Source organism: Platalea leucorodia, assembly GCF_965183815.1.
Source record: "Platalea leucorodia genome assembly, chromosome: 13".
NCBI lineage: Eukaryota > Metazoa > Chordata > Aves > Pelecaniformes > Threskiornithidae > Platalea > Platalea leucorodia.
In genome coordinates this window covers 5127263-5145136 of record NC_138835.1, presented here as the reverse complement: position 1 = coordinate 5145136, position 17874 = coordinate 5127263, and the positions used below count along the sequence as shown (strand labels likewise).

General features: G+C 49.2%; 1 protein-coding gene across 1 annotated transcript in view; it reads right to left on the bottom strand.

The window, feature by feature from the left end:
* The window catches only part of RALY (RALY heterogeneous nuclear ribonucleoprotein), a gene marked incomplete at its 3' end in the record, with an annotated part of 91264 nt that overhangs the window by 2345 nt on the left and 71045 nt on the right, over positions 1-17874 (bottom strand). The window contains exons 3-7 of the mRNA XM_082325774.1: positions 13306-13378; positions 5548-5595; positions 5129-5289; positions 4356-4469; positions 3674-3819 (exon numbers count right to left, since the gene is read on the bottom strand). Coding sequence (XP_082181900.1) covers positions 3674-3819; positions 4356-4469; positions 5129-5289; positions 5548-5595; positions 13306-13378 — 542 coding nt within the window. The remainder of the gene's footprint in view (positions 1-3673; positions 3820-4355; positions 4470-5128; positions 5290-5547; positions 5596-13305; positions 13379-17874) is intronic.

Genomic DNA, 17874 nt, shown 5'->3' with positions numbered 1-17874 from the left:
CTTCTCACCTCCCAGATCCCTGAGCCTAGTAGCCTGTGGGAATGAAGCATCATCTACTTTATCCTTCCTCTGCAGAGCTCCTTTCCTGCCCTCCCTCTCTGAAAAGGGCACAAACTCATGCTGGGAGTGGGGCCCCCTTCGTCCTTCTCCCTGTGGGCTGCAGCATGTATTTTGGACTTTATCTCCCCAGGTGACATTGGAAACTTCACCAAGGCCAAGCAGAGATTTGTGCACAAAGCCAGGGCAGCCAACTTTGCACTGGAAGTGGGGCTGAAAGGAAGTATTTGCCCAGCTCCTGTTGACTGTCAATGGAAATTGCCTGACTCCCGCTCCCTTGGGGTCAAAATGCTCCCCCTCTCCCAGCTGGGGCTAACACCACTGTGAAGCACCACTCTGCTTAGCTGCAGTATTTTCACATGAGCTCTGGTTCAGTGACCTCCCCTATGAACAGGGATGCTCAGGCCTGCTGGTCCCCAGGGGACATCCTACAGCTGGTACAGGTGGGACCTAGACCCAAGTCCAATTGGATCTTCCTCACTTGTCACCATGGGGAAGAGGTTCATGGCAGGAAAGCCTCTGCTGGGTACCGCCCAAGTGTGGGCAGGTCTGGTTCCTGCCTTGCATAAACTATGTCTTTCCCACTTGTGATGGATGCACTTCTCCTCGTTGAACTAACTGGACTTCGGTCCAGGCAGATGCTCAGCAAGTAAGCCTAAACAAAGTTAATCCTTTTGTGTGAGGCTATCAGTGAGAACCCAACACAAAAACCAGTTTGGCTGGAGGCTGGGCTGATAAGTGGCTGAAACTGCATGAACACGTCAGAAAATCTGACTACGAATCAACCACTTCACGCTACAAATATCTGCAGCCATCAGGGCCCGTTGAGCTCTCCCTCCATAGCAGCTGGCTGCGTGGCAGGGATCTCCCCTTGAGTAGGGACACCTCGCAAGGTTACTCCTCGAGGCTGAGAGATACCTTACCTGACACCAGGCATTGATGTGTTGGTAAGTGACATTTTTTGCATGCATGTAACATTTAAGATAAGTATAGTAAGCTCACATGATAATCTTTGTATCCCATACTAACTTTAAGTGTAGTAAATAGTATTGATCAACAATCCAAATGTACTTATTAAATATTTTACACACCTAAATTTACTGATTAGAACTCGATAAACTAACTACTAGATCAGATCTGCCTGAGTCACCTCTGACTCTTCTGTTGCAACACCTGTGCCCCTCAGAGCCAAGGGTAGATAATGTTTTTAGGACCGGTGTGGGCACTATGTCCATGGACAGCAGGTGGTGAAGGCTACACTGATGTCTGTAACCCAAAGAGATGTTGGGCTGCATCAAAAGAAGCATGGCCAGGATGTCAAGGGAGGTGATTCTGCCCCTCTACTCCACGCTGGTGAGACCCCACATGGAGCCCTGCGTCCAGCTCTGGGGTCCTCAGCACAGGAAGGACATGGACCTGTTGGAACAGGGCCAGAAGAGGGCAACAAAAATGATCAGAGGGCTGGAGCACCTCTGCTATGAGGAAAGGCTGAAAGAGCTGGGATTGTTCAGCCTGGAGAAGACAAGGCTGCGGGGAGACCTTATTGCAGCCTTTCAATACTTAAAGGGGGCTTATAAGAAAGATGGGGACAGACTTTTTAGCAGGGCCTGTACCGATAGGACAAGGGGTAATGGTTTTAAACTAAAAGACGGTAGATTCAGACTGGATATAAGGAAGAAATTTTTCACAATGAGGATGGTGAAACACTGGAAGAGGTTGCCCAGAGAGGTGGTAGATGCCCCATCCTTGGAAACATTCAAGGCCAGGCTGGATGGGGCTCTGAGCAACCTGATCTGGTTGTAGATGTCCCTGCCCATTGCAGGGGGGATGGACTAGATGACCTTTAAAGGTCCCTTCCACCCCAAAGCATTTTATGATTCTATAAAGGAGTCACTCCCCAGGAACTGGAAAGACTTCAACACTGTTCAGTGTTGTAAGGTCAGGAGCAAAATATAAAGGATGGCTTTAGTGAGCCGCCTTGCAGTGAACATCCCTGCAGATGAACTGCATACATTAACCTGCCCCATGCTGAGCACATGTGAGCCTGTCTGATGTTGGCAGTGAAATATTTCTGATCTCAATGCCACTTTAGGACCAGAGAGTTACAGAAAATAGAGATGGAAGGGAGCTGAAATAATCACCTTGTTCATCTACTCTTAATGAAGACGAGCTCTACTTAAATCATTGCCAGCAGGATGTCTGTCCACTCTGTTTTCTTATCCCACTAATGGCAGAAAAGTCCACATTTTTTTATGTTGACAGGCTGTGTGCTGCTTTATCATCATTAGCATCAGCAAGTTTCCCCCTAATTTCTACCATCTGTTTCTCTTGATGTAATTCAAACCTGGCCTTCCTTATCCTAATTGCCATAGAGATGGAGGCCAGCTTTTGCCTTTCTTTTTTATAGTGTCTGTTACGATGTCTCCCCTTAATCATTTCTTCTTATATTTAGCGGGAGTCATGGACTTCAGCTATGAGGCCCTAGAAACAGAAACAGCTGAAAGACCCTGTTCAGATCCTTCATCCATCATCACTAAGGTGGAGCAGAGTAGAACAGTACAAACAAGCTGAGAAATGTTTTGAGTTACAGGAGCTTTTTGGCCATATGAAGAGTGCTGCTCATGTGCAATGTGGTGCAGTCACCCCGGTGAGGAGGGGGTGAGGAAGAAGAAAGGGATGCTGAGTTTCATCCTCACTTCTGCTGCCACCAGTGCTGGGGTGGGGAAGGAGCGGAGCTGTTGCAGGGGACACAGTACAGGCTCAGAGGCTGCCCTGACATGCCCCAAGCCTCTGCAGGAGAGCTGTGCCAGCCAGTCCAGCTCCCCAGGGCTGTGGTCCTGGGGAAGAGGCAGCAAGCAGGGCTGTGCTTCCACCCCAGCACCCTGTTGCCCTTTGCCTGCATCTGGAGCTGACTGTGTTCTCAGAGGAGTCTTAATTTGGGATAAATGACAGTGCTGCCAGTGGTAATACAGTGCCCTGTATTACTCTTGCCATTAGAGTACCCAAGAACAGGGCTCCCATCCAGATGCTTTTTAGGCATAAAATTTGCTCGCTGGGTTCACTGTGAGTGTCCTTATTCAGGGCAGGACTAACACCAATGGGGCCAATGTGTGCAAGACATCAGGCCAGCCATGCTCGAGTGCTGCCCTCACTATCGATGTACCGCACAGCAGTCGTGGCTTTCTCAGACCTTATAACAAGATTTATGCCATTTTGTGTCCGTCCAGACAAAATGGCATTGCAAATGCACGTTGTTAAGAAAGTGCAGTTAATATAACATGGCCTGTCTTTACCATATGTTTCAATCCATCTGAGAATTACTCGGGAGCAGAGCAACTTGTTTTAACCATTAATTAATAGTTGTGAAATCAAGGATAAATGTGGTCTGAATTTCAAGAGCCAACCACGTTTCTTCAGCATCTCCACATGCATTTGTTAGGTCAATGCTTTTGCAAGCAGCAGAACAGTTTGAAAGAACAAGCTGTGAACAATCATGTGATTTAAATACAAATTCTTTTGAGGAAGGAAAAACTGGGGATTTAGTAAGTTCCAGTAAAACTGTGGTCCATTACTGAACTCCTTTGGCTGAAGGGATGTATTACCCAAACTCTCTTACCAGTTCATCTTCACACTCATCCCGTGCGAGACCCTCTTCCTCACCCTCGTCCCCGTTCAGCGGCTCCTCCGTGTTGACCTCTGCCTCTGATGCTGTGTCTTCCTGTGAGATTTCACTTTTGCTGCCATCTGCCTTCTTCCGTACCTCTGTGAGAGCAAGAGCCAAGCCACCAGGATCAGGGGCTGGGGCGGCAATGTCTGGAGCCTGATGACACTAATCCAGTGCGCCCCAAATTCAGTTGGTAGGGAAATAATGGATCTAGGTTTTTTTCCTGCAATGGGAAGTTTTGCTGATTTTGAGGAAGCTGCCTGAAAGCAACCCTGGAGAGGGCAGAGCAGGTCATCATTCTGCATCCCTCCAGAGTGGGTGTAAGAGGCAGACAGAATAGAATAGAATAGGAATAGAATAATAGAACAAAACTCAAACTAAAAAAATACAAACTCTATAAGAAAAGAAAAGAAAAATCTCATCATTTAAAAACCCAATTCTGTAATTTGCGGAATTTTGCCACGGAATTTTGGCCTGTGATTCAACTCTGGAACCTGGGGGTTGACACTTCACCATCAGAGCCCGGAGGATGCGCTGAGCCACGATGGTTTCGAGGCAAGCTCTGCAGGGCCCTTCCCTCAACTCTTTGCCTGTTCTTGGACTGGCTCCGAGGCATCTGCACACACCAACTGACCTGTGGACATCTTCTGTTCTTCAGCAATCTGCTCCAGTCGGCCCAGGAGAGCATCAATGTTGGATTTGATCTGTGTCAGCTCAGTTTTGATTGTTTGCAGCTCGCTGCACTTCACTTGGGAGGAAGGAAGGAAAAAAAGGGATTTAGTGCCCCGCAGAGTGCCCAAGATGCCTGCCTCACCCCTCTGCCTGGCCCAAGTCACCTCGCTGAGCAGGTTGAAAAATCAACTAGAAACCCCACGTTAGAAATATACTCCTCACATCCCTGGGACCAACGTGCGGTGATGCTCACACCTTGCTACACAGCATATCTGAGCTTGTCTACGCTGGAAGGAGCCGTGGTGAGTGGTGTGCAGGGTATCCTGCACAGCTCACAGGGGCTTGGTGAGCAGGCGAGGACAGGCTGGCTTTGCACGGAGCAGCAATGCACCCTCCTCCACTGCCAGTCCTCGCTGCCCTGCTGCCTGTTACAGCCCTTGCAGGGAAAGCTGCGGGTGCTCGTATGCACCCAAAAAAGCCTGTGTTGTCCAGGCATGTTGTGGAGGCTGACACCAGGCTCTGGCACGGTCAGGTTGTACGTGCACCTTCCCCTGCTGCATTCGCAGCCTGCAGGCTTCTGAAAGGCCCTCACTTGGGCTGTTGTTTCCAGATGTTTTGGTTTTTTTAAGGTTTTCCCTGGGAGCATCTGGCTCTGTGGGTGAATGCCTGGGGATGGGAGGTCCCTGTGCACGCCAGTCTCCACACCGTCCTGCTGTGCCCCACGCGCACACTCACGCTTCAACTTGGCCGAGCTGTTGGCGATGGCAGCCGATCTGGCAAAGAGCTTGACAGGGAGCGTTGCCTTCACGCGCCGGACGAGGGGTATGGTGACCCGCGGCCGCTTCACAGGAACCACCCTGGGCACCGGAGAGACTCGGCCCCGGTACTCGAAAAGCCTGGAGCAGGGGGGAAGGATGGGGGACTGAAGCAGCCCTGCAGCACTCCCAGCCCCACCGTGCCAGCGATTGGGTGCCACAACTGGAACCCAAGCAGTGCTGGCGGTCAGCCGGGGCACAGCCTGGCCATTGGACCCCACCGCACTGGGCTGGGATGGACCACCCTGCACCCCACCTTGCTCCCCACAGCAAGACCCGTGCTGCAGGGAAGATCTTGCCCCATAGAAAGCCCCTTTGGCTGATGCCTCCCCTGCTCACCTGTCGTAGAAGTCGTCTCTGTAATAGTCATAGTCGAAGTCGTAGCCACTGCAGAGACAGAGTCAGGATGGCATGGGTTAATTAGTGCTGTCAATTTATTATTATTACTCCCTCATGGCCTGCTGATCCTCCCAGGTCCTTTATTTATTCCCCCTCCATAGAGGATCCCCCTGTCCTTCCACCTGGCAGGACACGCACACTTGTCCTCCTGGCTTTGAGGGTCTGCAGGGAGGTGGGCTGAGCACAGGAGAAAGATTTCGGGGGGCTGAATGCACTGGACAGGGTGATGTTGGCAGCAGAGTGTTAACCTGCTTATCTCAAGGTGGAGCAAGAAGATGTGAGAGTGGGTTAACACCTACAAATTGGAGTGAGGAGAAATGTCTGCAAACACCCTGTGGGGATGTCCACATTTGAAGCCGCCACCCTCGTACGATTTTTTTTTCATACCACATATAATTGTTGGGGGAGAAGTCAGGAAGAAGGGAATATTTATTAATTTAATACCTTTGCTATCAAAGATGTTTAAACCTCTCTCCTCTCAGCGAGACATTGCCCACGTCCTGTTTTCTTAAGCTTGAACTGCATTCTAACCCAAAGTTGGAGCAATGTATTTCTCACTCCCTGGAGATGCAGTAACACGCTTTGTGTCTTGCTGCAGCTGGTTTTCCACAAGGCAACACAAACCAGGTGGTTACAGCAGGCAATCAATCACAGCTCTTCAGAGACAAGACCTGCTCCGGTGCTGCCTGATGCCCCAGCACACTCTCAGCAGTGGGGAAGAGCAACACTGCTGAACATACCAGCTACCCCCAGCTAAACACAGCGTCTGGTCCCTTGTGTGCTGCTGGCTGAATTCATGCTGGTTAAATAAGAAGTTATGCTGATGTTCCCTCCTCTCTGCTCTGAACAAAGAGAATGGTTATTGCAGGTCTTGAAAGCAAAGAGTCTGTCCTGCCTCGTGAAACTGTTTGAAGTGGCTTATAAAAAAGAGAAAATCTAATGGGAAGAAGGAGAGAGTGATGGGGAGAGGGAAAGACCCTGAGCCAGGAGAAACTGGGGCATGGCGAGAGGGAAGGATGAGTGCTCAAGTATGGAGCCGAGAGTAAATTTGGTGTCCTGCATCTTAGGCAAGAAGTGACAAGAAGAATGTGTGGCTGGCCAGGATGGCTGGTGGGAAGCACGGTTTGGACCAGGCTTGAGCCAGGACGCCTGTCCTGCCTATGCTGGCACTGGGCTTCTCACCCAATGTTTTAGTTTCAGTAACTGGCTGGTTCCTTAAATGTTTTTTTTTCCATGCTGCTTGGCTGCTCCTTGGGTTCCCAAGAAACCTGTGGCAGCACACAGAGACTCAGCCTATGCCTCGGGGGGACCTGAAGCACGCTCTGGATGGTTGGAGACACCAGGGCTCCTTTGGGGCCAAAGACAGGCGGTGCAAGGGGTTAAGAACAAGACAGCACTTGCACCTACTGCCTCGTTTGGTGTTTGCTGCCACCATCATGCACTGCCATGGTGACTTTAAGTGAGGAGGTATTTTATGAAGCTGGACCTTATCTCTGAGTAGCTGCTGACCACGACAGCCATGGCTGTCTGGAATGCTGGATGCAGCGTCTCACTGCCGAGCAAGCAGCAACGGCAGGGTGGGGGGAGATGTGACTATGGTGTTATTGCCATAAGCCTTCTGAATTCAATTGCATGATGAAAAATAGCCATTTTGCTGACAGTCTCAGCATAGATGAATTTCAACATCTTTTCAGCCTTGGCATCCTCCCCTTCTGACCTGACTTGTAGACAACGTTTCTGCTGGGATCACGGAAGAGAAATGAACATCATGGCAGCCTTCTGTCCCAACCACTGCGTGATCTGTATTTATTCCCTCGTGTGCTTTTCTGAATTGAATGGGAAAGGTAATTCCTACCACGTCAGCTCTTGCTGGAATATAACCAGCCTGTTCGTATGGCTGAGGAAATGGGCAGTATGGAGTGAGAAAATGTATTTTCATGGAGATTTTCGTGACTGGTAACTTGATTTTCATTCTAACCTGGGATGAAACCTGGAAATATATAAAACCTCCAAGAAAATAGCTCCCCTTAGCCCACCAATCTATTTTGATCACTGAGCATGTTTGTTTGACTCCAGTTCTGTTTGAATCCAATAAACACAGAATACAATCAAAATAGGAAGTCATTTGAAAGGAAAATTGAACTGCTTCTACAGTATCAGACTCCCCCTCTTCATTTTTTTTCCTTAGATGCAACTTAAATGAAATTGCTGCAATTTTGTAATATTTGTCCTGACAGGCTCTGGTGAACTGCTTCTGGCTAGATTCAGCAATGCCCTGGAGCCAATGTTCTCTGTAGCCATAGGCAAGAAAAGACAGTGGCATCTCCCTGCGGCTCAAGGACTCCAAATGGGATGAAGCAGTGTCTTTATTCATGGCAAAAACTCCCTCCATGGGCTGTTGCTCTTGCTGGGAAGCTTGCTGTGGCTTGGAGACCATGAGGGAGCTTTAGACCATTCGCTCATAAACAACACAAAGCTTGGGGGCATTTGGCAACATATTGAAATGCCCGCAACTCTTTTCTTCTCACCCTATTCATGCTCCTGGTCTGAGCCAGCTTTTCTTTCAAGCCTTTGCTCGCTGGTGGGAGCTCCATTGGTAGAGCTGTGGACACCATGGGCTCAGCACATGACTGGCTCCCTGGAGAGATGGGGATGGAGAGGAGCTCCAACCCCATCACATAGGCATTGCCCTGCTACTGTCAGCGCTGTCCCGGGCAAAGCCGTGCATCTAGGAACAAGGAAAGAAGCCCTGAACGGGTTGGGCACCCTCCATCTCCACCACCAACCCTGCCCTGCGGTGTCTGGGCACACTCCTGGGCTCTGCTACAGGCACCAACAGAATGAAGCCCAGCCTCAAGTACCTGTAGATCCAATCTGGTGTGGACTGGAGAAGGATGGATGAGCCTAAAACCTTAGGTGAAGTCCTAAGCCTTTTTCAAGACTAGCCAAAACAGCAGTTTGGTATATGAAGTGGCTAATAAACCCTGTAAATGTTATTACGCTATTTGCAGTAGAGAATGTGTGAGCAAAGCTGGGCAGCCTTGTGTTTTTCTGGTGGAAATCACTACTGGCCCAGTTTTGCAGCTTGTTTACAGAGGCAGTGGAGTTGCCTTACAACATGCCTGATCTGCAGGGCAGTGGGTCCAAGAGCATCTACTAATATTTGTGGGTGAAAAGCAAAGGGGAGTGGGGGTACTCCTGCCCTGGCCCCAAATTCTCAGGGGACTGGAGACACTTCCACCCATTTCAAAAGGAATTAGGGGCATAATCACCCTGGGGATCTGGTCCTGACTTCCCCAAAACAGTGTGATTCATCTCACTTGGCTTCAGACACTAGGAATGTAAAGAGAGAAATCCAAGCCAGGGGGGAAAGAGGCAATTCCAGGTCGTGGTACATCACATCCAAAGGCAGACATCTAAAATACTGTCAGGTGAAGAACTATTTTTTTATCCAGCAAGCATAAAGGCGGTGCAGAAAACCAGACCACACAAAAGCCTTGACAGCACAGAGGGCTGAACTCAGCTGAGATGAATCCACCCTTAGACTCAGTGTGGTGGGAGATGGCAAATACTCTGATCTCAGCCTCTGGCAGTACCACTTTCGACACCTGCTAACCATGAGACAGCCCTCAAGGAAGGCAGCAGGCTGAAATGAGGGATTTTCAGAAGTCTGTGACTGTATGACCCTGCTATAACATGCCAGTCAGGTCATGGCTTTACAGATGATGCCAGGGAGGCAGTGGCTGGATGCTTTTACCAGCATCCTTGGAAGTCAGGTGTTGAGCAAAAGACAGGTATTCCAACATGAATGCAGAAAAAAAACCTAGTAAAAAGTGAGTGCCTTAGCATGGGTGATTTATCTGGACATTGTGTGCCTGAAAATTTCACTGCACGTAGGATAAACCTTCCTGAGACTGATGGATCATTTCTCAGTGACCTGGCAGGGCTTCCTTTGTGTACAGCAATAATTTTTGCCGTTTTTCAATCAGTTGGTGACATTGCACCCTTTAAAACCAAAGCAGGGACAATGAGAGTGAGAGGCAGCAGAAGGCTGTAAGGCTGTGTCAAGTAACACGACGCTTCCACCTCCTGATGCATTTCTTCTGCTTTGTTTTTCTTTAGTAATTAAATAGCATTTATTAATGACTTACAAAGGTTCAAAATCCAAATATTCATAATTGAAGGGCAATTATTTATATGTGCTGCCTTTACATTACATTTGTGCTGCCATTTCTGAGCATGTACCTGAATAGCAAATGTACATTTGAGCAGCTGTGCTTTTAATTACTGGCTGACAGCCCCGCACCGATAATCGCAAGTGACACATTGTGCTCAGCTCGCATCCTTCTACTAATGGTTGCACAACCTTAATTATTACAGCAGCAGAAATAATACCCGCTGGAAAGCTAGTTGGAAAATCTGGCATTGATCAAATAGTGAGCTTTTAAGATCTTGTGTATCTGGTGTGAGATTCCTTCCTCCTGCAAATAGCCAAGGTAGTGGGAAGCCAGGAGAAAAACATGGGAAGGGAGCCCAGCATTTCCAAGACACCAGGGCTGCAGAGGGGCTGCTGCAGGCTGGGACAGTGTGCACATCCTCACTGCCAGTGTTGAGTCTGCTGGGTTTGGGTACCATTGCTCGCCTCCTCCTCTGCCCTGTGATTGTTTCTCAGCCCTGTCTGTGTGGATTCGTCACCAGGGCTTGCTCCCAGCACCGCTGCCGAGATGTGGGAGGAGTGGACCTGTTTGGAGATGGGTTGACACCAGCTTTCTTCAGGGATTGTAATGGGTATAACAAGGGATGCGAATGCCAGCTGAGCTGGAAGGAAATCGTCCACTTGCATCTGTAGACTGTGAAAATAAGTCAGCGTTGGTTTGTGTCTGTCATCATTTTGGAGACAGTTCCTTGGGCCACTGAGCTGCCAGACATTTGGTTGCTCTTGCAGTTCTTCCTTAGGTTGTCCTCACTGTCCTTTTGGCTACAGAGCAACATTAGCACCAGTATTACAGGGAAGGGCAGAGATTTGTGCCTCCAAAGGTCAAGTGCAGCACTGGCAGACCCCACTGCCCTGGGGCAGAGCCACCTTCCCTTCCCAGCCCACAGCAACAAGCAGCCAACTCACAGCACAGCAGGATCACTGGCACTGACTCGAACGTGGCCCCAACTGCCCTAGGAAATCCTGTCCAGACATTCGCTATGCAGGCAAAAAAAGTATTGCCAGAAAGCAAAAGGTTTTGAGACACAGTATGTGAATACCTGGGGGACACAGTCAAAATACAAGTTCATTTTCCAGCCATCCTCACTAACTCATGTGCAGTATCTCCAGGCATGTCTGTGTTCAGCAGCGGTGGCCGGGGTGCCAGGCAGGAGCACCCAGGGGACTTTCCATGTGCAAAGGGATGCTCTGGCAAGTGTCAGAGGCAGAGGGAGGCAGGTCCTAAAGATCCAGAGAGATCGGGAGACAGCAGTGATGACAGCAAGGTTTTATATTAACTGAAGGTCGCTCTTGTGGAGATACCTGAGAAAATTTATGATGGCATGAACCTGGGTGTATGCTTTACCTATTGGAGGTAGATGGGAGGCTACATCCCAAAGGATTTTTCTGTTAAACACTCAGATACCCCTCTGGGCTAGTGGATCAAGCAAGACTGTCAAGATTGTTGCTTCCTCTATGTCCAAAATGAGATTTCCCTTCCCCTTGACCCTCTCATACCGACTTGGAGTGAGGCAAAGTAAAACCCAATCTTCGAAAAAATAATCTTATGTGTTTAAAACAGCATTTCTATAAATTACAGTGCTGTGATTTTTGAAGTCTAACATTTAGAAAAATTTATGATGGTTAGGGAAGCTATAACCACAGCTCACTGCAAACCCGGATTCCCTGCTTTCCGTGAGATATTATAAGTTCTGTGAGTCCAGATGGCAAAGTTTAAATCTGTCACCAATCTGGGATGAAATATTGTTGAAGCTCAGAGCAGTGTAGTTCTCTGGCCCATATTTTAGCATACCCATATTAGTGGGAGGAAGCAAACATCTCTCGTTTGCTCTCTCTTCATCTACATGGCAGCCTGGAAGTCTGAAATATTGGTCATTTCAACAGAAATGGATTAGTGGTCAAGGCACGGACGAAGAGTAAATTAAATGCTGTTTATTGCAAGATGTATGGAATGAATTGATTTGCATTACGGCTACCGGCACCACCTAAATAGTATACGTGCAGCTAAATAGAAAGCATGGGTAATGCAAAGAGAGTCCACTTCCCCTCGACTGGCATCCCCTGTGAATCCAGAGGGCCAGGTTCTGGTGAAGGGCCAAGCTGGCCCAAGGTGGGAGGAAAAATTTGCCTGGTGAAAGCTGCAAAGGAAAACCTCAGCTGAGAGACTCGGGGAAGGTCTCAACAGATGCCTTGGGGGTGGTGGGAGGGTTGCTGAAGCTCTGGTGGGTTTGCCTATGCCAGAAGAGCATTGCCAGCACTGAGGTTTGCCATTTTGTAGCACACTGGTGTTGGACTGCATGGCTGAGTCTGAATCATAGGGTTTTTTTAATTTCTCTTCATCCCTCTCACTTTTTTTTTTTTTCTTTTCATAGAAAAATCTACAGTTCTCTTATGATTTCTTTTTTTATTACACTCATCTATAACCCTGATACTGATCTTAGTCTTTTCTTTCCAACATCACACCTTGTAAATCCTGACTCAGTGCCCCAGTCTCCATACCATGAGACTGGCATAAAAACAATGAGAATTTATAAATAAAACACATTCTGGGATCTTGTTATTTCTTTTTGGGTTCTTGAAACCTGCAGGGTACTCTCCAAATACCTTTTCAAGTTTTCCCTTCTGCAACCTCAGGAGCAAGAACTTAATGAGTTTCTCCCATTTTCCCATGATTCCAGACTCTGGGGCTTAAATGAAAATCTTTACTTCTTGTGAAAATCTTGATAAAGTCTCTAGAGCTGGCAACAGTGGCACTGAAGGCTCACTCCAACATCTGTAACACCCTGCATCTCCCACAGGCCTACTCCATGTCACAGTTGTCCCTCCCGTTCCCTTGACCCTTGGTCACTGCTCTGCAGCACAGGCTCCCTTGGGGATTCCCCCGGCCACATCCTTGGTCCACCTCCATCTGTTGCCCCAAGGGCTTCCCACTTTCTTCCCTTCTTCTCTCCCTTTCCCTGTCATTCTTCTCTTGTCTTTTCTCCAGTGTCTTTCCCTAAATTATCCCTGTTCTCCCCCAACACCCAACATATGCCACTGTGCCCCACTCCTGCTCCCCAGCTGGAGAAGTTGAGGCTGGAGGGGAGCGCTCCTCTTGTTACACCTCTTGGAAGACCTTTGATGTGGTTAAAGCAGGTGATGCCTGCTTTTGTCCAATGATCTCCGGGTCCAACACCGTTCACAGGTTGGACCATGCCCAGGCAGAGTACCACAATGCCATCCATGGGTGTTGGCCAACCTTGGGTCTGCTGCTGCCAGTTCTTGCTGGCTCTCCTCCCTGCAGCCTACCACTGAGGGGCACTGCAAAGGCCAAGAAGCCCACAGGAGGAGATCTGAACGTGCAGCAGTGGCCCAGGGGTGCCTGGGGTAGGGGCCAGGGAGCTCAGGGCAGCAGCCTGGGGAGTGTGAAAATCAGCCCCAGCCAGAAGGCAAGTACCAGCCCAGAGACCCCACCGCAGGGAGGTGGCACGGTGGAGACCTACCTGTACAACGCGGAGGCTGCTCTCTTCAGCCCTTTAGGTCTGTTGGGTTTAGGTTCCCCAGCCATGTTGATATCTGCAATGAACGGACAACGGAGCTATGACACGGCACGTCCACACTCACTGGGAGCCGTATCCAATGACGGAACAAGGGAGGCTGTGCACAGCCCTGCCATCAGCAGAAACAAACTCCTCCACACCTCCCACCACATTTCCTCCTGCTTTTAGCATGTCTGGGGCCCTGCTGGACCCTCACAAGAAGGCAAATACATTCTTGCACTTGGCAAGCCTCTTCCTTTTCCTTTACAAAGCTACTAACCATTTACTTTTGAAGTCAACGCCCTGCACATGGTCTAACCCCCCCACACAAATTGAGGACAGGCTTCTCAGGAGAACTCGGTGCTGTAATGATAAGGCATGGACAATATATAAAACCACTGCACACTGCTAACTGCTAACAATTTATCCCTTGCTCCTTCTAGAATAAACACGAATGCTATGCACGAGCCAGCCAGGCATCATTGTGGACTGGGCTGCGCTACAAGCTGCACGGGGTGAAGGCACATGCCTGCAGCCACCCCAGCTGATCTTGGAGGAGCATCTTCTACCAGGGGAGGTGAGAATGAGCTCTTCTAATCTGCCGAGGAAATTTCTCTCCTTGGACTCAGTGCCAAATGTGCTTTTGACATGAGAATAGTGATACAGCCAATTTCATGGAGGCTGCTGAGAGTCTGGCAATCTAACGCAGAGTGTGGCCGCAGAACCGCAGAGAGATGAGCTGTTGGGAGTACGAGGTCTCACCCCCTCTTTGTTTCTTGGTGCAGGAGTGAGCAAATTCCCTGCTGGCTTCTCCAATCAGCCCTAAACTTTTTCTGTTCTTCAGGTCCTTTCTGTCTAAATAGGCGTCAGATGTCTGGGCATGCCAGATCTGAGCCAAGCAAGACAGGATTTCCTTACAGAGACCAAAAGCACCGTTTGCACTGGGCTGGACAGGGGCTTCCCCCAGCATTGGGGCAGGTCCTTGTGCTAAGCTGGTGGCACAAGTTACAGCCTCTGAGGTGCAGGTGGATTTGAAGGTCTCCGTCTGGGGCGCAGGGTTTGTGGATCTGTGACTGCCAGCTGGGGTATTTAAGTTCTCACCTCTTCAGGGCTTGCAGGATATGCCATGAAACTCAGCAGGTTTAAGCTTACTAATCGTTGCTTTTTTCATGCTGCATGAAGAGGCTTCATGGAGAAATGTGGACAGGCTGGCCCACTCACCATCAAAATAAAGAGCTTGCAAAGTTATCCAAATTGAACAGGGTGCTGACTTCATTATTAACCAAGAAAATCATCTTCAGGAGCACAAGGAAGCTGCAGCACTGCTGAAACAACCTGAGCAGGAGGAGTACAGGCTGTACACGTGGGACACGGCTCCAGAGGAGCGCAGACATGCTCCCACTGCCGAAATGTCCTGCTGTGCAATTCCTCGGACTGCCTTTTAGGGTCTAGCAAGAGACATCATTCCTACTGAAGCTGGAGCTTAGTCTGTTTATAAACTTGCATAATGAGTGTGGTATTAGGGTGTCGCTCAGCCATTACATTGAATGTTCCTCTGGAGGCACATTCAGATCAGAGCATGTGTTTTCTTTGGTACCTTTCACCCTCCACCCTTCCATCCTCAACTGCTAAGGGGAATGCAGAAGAGTGGCAAGCCTGAACGCTAGCAAGGATGCGCACAGCCATAGGACAGGCTGGTGGACAACTGCTGCCAGTGTGAACATTATGCATGCAGTTGCCTTTCTGAGTCTGTTGAGCAATGCGATGCTTCTGGCAATGCTGTTTGCTGTAGAGAGGAATAAATGCTTCCTTGGTGCGTCCCAGAACACATCCCTGCTCAGCTCCAGTTCCCTTGTCGTGAACCCTTTTTGCTGTCAGGGTGCATCCTGCCAGCTGCCAGTCACTTTTCTTGAAAAACGAAGAGCTAATGACAGCACCATGCTGATTAACACCCTTCAAGGTAGACGCAATGAAAGCCCAATGGTGGATAATGACAACAATTAGCTCAATTTGCTGGCATGCGCTGCTAGAAATAGCACTGTGGAGCCTTTATTGGGGCACGCACACAGATCAGGAAATTTATACTTTCAACCTATAGTGGTGATGAGCAGTCAGATCCCTCAGGATTCCCTTGATAGTGAACAAGGAGAGACAAGAGCTTAGCATGCACATCAGCCTGGACAGATTTTGCATCTTGTTCCCATTCTGGCTCCCTCCTCTGCTTTGCTGCATCCATCTGCCCACCCCATGGCAGTATCTATCCCTCCTGCTTATATTCAGGCATCTTTGCCCACACTAAATGGGGAGGTGGTGCTTTGTCTAGCCAACATGGTAGGGTCAGGTTATGGTGTGGATCCAGATTCCAGTGCAAAGATTCCCTCACTGGAATGGCAACTGCCTCCTGCAATGACTGGGGTGCCTGCGAGCCTCTGGAGAAAGCACAGAGGTTGCCAGGACCTGCCTGGCAGAGCAGTCCATGTCCCAGCACATGATGGGCTACAGCCATGGTTTCAAACACTTCTGTTTTGTGATGCGGTCAGTATCTTGCTGATCAATTAAAATGCAAGTTTGATTGTTTGCATATCACAGAGTCATGGAATCATAGAATCGTTAAGGCTGAAAAAGACCCTTAAGATCATCAAGTCCAACCATTAACCTATCACTGCCAAGTCCACCACTAAACCATGTCCTCAAGCACCATATCTACCTGTCTTTTAGATACCTCCAGGGATGAGTGACCTCCATATCTGATGACAATAGGATCACCTCCATATCTGGTGACAAAGGAAGAAGAAGGAAAAAGAAAAAATGGAAGAAATGCTATTAGACCATTTAGCTTGAGAGCTGACCTTAGCTGGGAGATGCAAACTAGAAAGATGCTGCTGCTTTACTCATTCATTCTGGTATGTGCTGGAAAATGTTACCTGCAAATCATCACTGGCACTCGGGAGCAGATGGAGGGCTGAACCCTCCTGCCACCACCAGTGCATGTAACTGTCCCATGGCAGCACAGCCAGCTGTGCTCCTGGAGGGGCAAGTACCACCAAGAGCTGGAGCCATTGACTTAAGGGTTTCTGCAAGGACCAGCTTTTCTGTGATCTATTAGAAGGATTTGCAAAAGCCTTGACGGATGCTGGGGGAGATATGAGATCCTTAGACTACAAGCCCACGCAGACAATTCAGGCACAGCGCATGCAAAACTATGATGCTTTCCCACAACATTTCTTAAACATTGGTGCAAATTCTCATTCCCATCTGAACAGCTAAGGCAGGAAAGACAGTTTCACTCGAACTGTGCCATACAGGGCTGCTACAACTGAGTCATTACAGCAAGTGCTTGCAGGAGTGGCTCTGGATTTGGTGGGGACGCTGCCCTGCTGAGTGACCACCTGCTGGCACTGAGGACAGGCGGCCTTGCACTATCAACAAGCTGCTGCCCCTGAGCAGGTTGGGGGTACTTTGCCTCTACACCGGGTGCTGCCTTGAGCCATGCTGCCCCACCATACAGGCAGTGATCCCCCGTGAACTCCTGCCATGTCAAATGCAGCCGTTTGCCTGGCAGTCATGGTTTGCAGCTCTTCCACAGAATCGCGTGGTTGCACCTTGCTGAAGTTACTGGCTGGAGCTGCCAGGGCAGAAAGCAGCCTACCTTCCTGCTGCCCACCTAGGGAGGGAAGCTTTATCATCACCTCAAAGGATCCCCCCAAACCCTGCCCATGAACAGAAGCAGGGACAGTCTCTGCAGCAATGTGTTGGCCATGTCCCTTGCCTGTCCCATCCTGTCGTTCTCCACATTCCTATGTGGCCATCACCTCCGCTTTTTTAGGAGGGGACTTTCTACCTTGTTGTGTACAAAGACATTTTCTAACCACATTGTTCAGCTCTTCTTCTCTGCTGGATTGTCCTCAAAGGGGAGCATCCCCACGTTTATACTGGACCATGAACAGCAAAGGAAAGCCTGCTGAGCCCTTGTGTGGTAAGACTGGCCCATTGAAGGGAAGGCAGATGAAAGGGAGCTGAATTTGCACCTCGTCCAGTACATGTATAGGACTCCCAGTTTTGTCTTGTTGGCATGCCAGACCTCTGAGACCAGCAGTGAGAGGAGAGTAAGACGTTCCTATCATGGTAAACCTTTCATCTCTCTTTTCAGCTAAGTGGGCAAGTGTTGCCTGTCTCTTAGCTGCATCTCCTGTATCTGTCTGGAGCACCACAACGAGCTCCTTTGCTCCCCAAGGCCCTCTCTGTCATATCTACAGACTCTGCACACGTCCTGGGCTGGAAACATCCCAGGCACACTGCGCTTCGCCTCCGTCTGCAGCTTCGCTCTCTGGACTGTAAGAGAAGTGAAAAGAAGTTTCTGGTATTTGAATAAACCATGGATGGAAACAGCACACTGTCTTAATGATCAGATCTAACATGAAACTTTTTATTTATTTCAGACTGCTGTGCCAGAAGCAGGGTGGGAATGGGCTGCAAATCGCTTTCCTGGGTACCCAATGACCACTGCCTGCAGCAGGCTTGGAAATAACAATT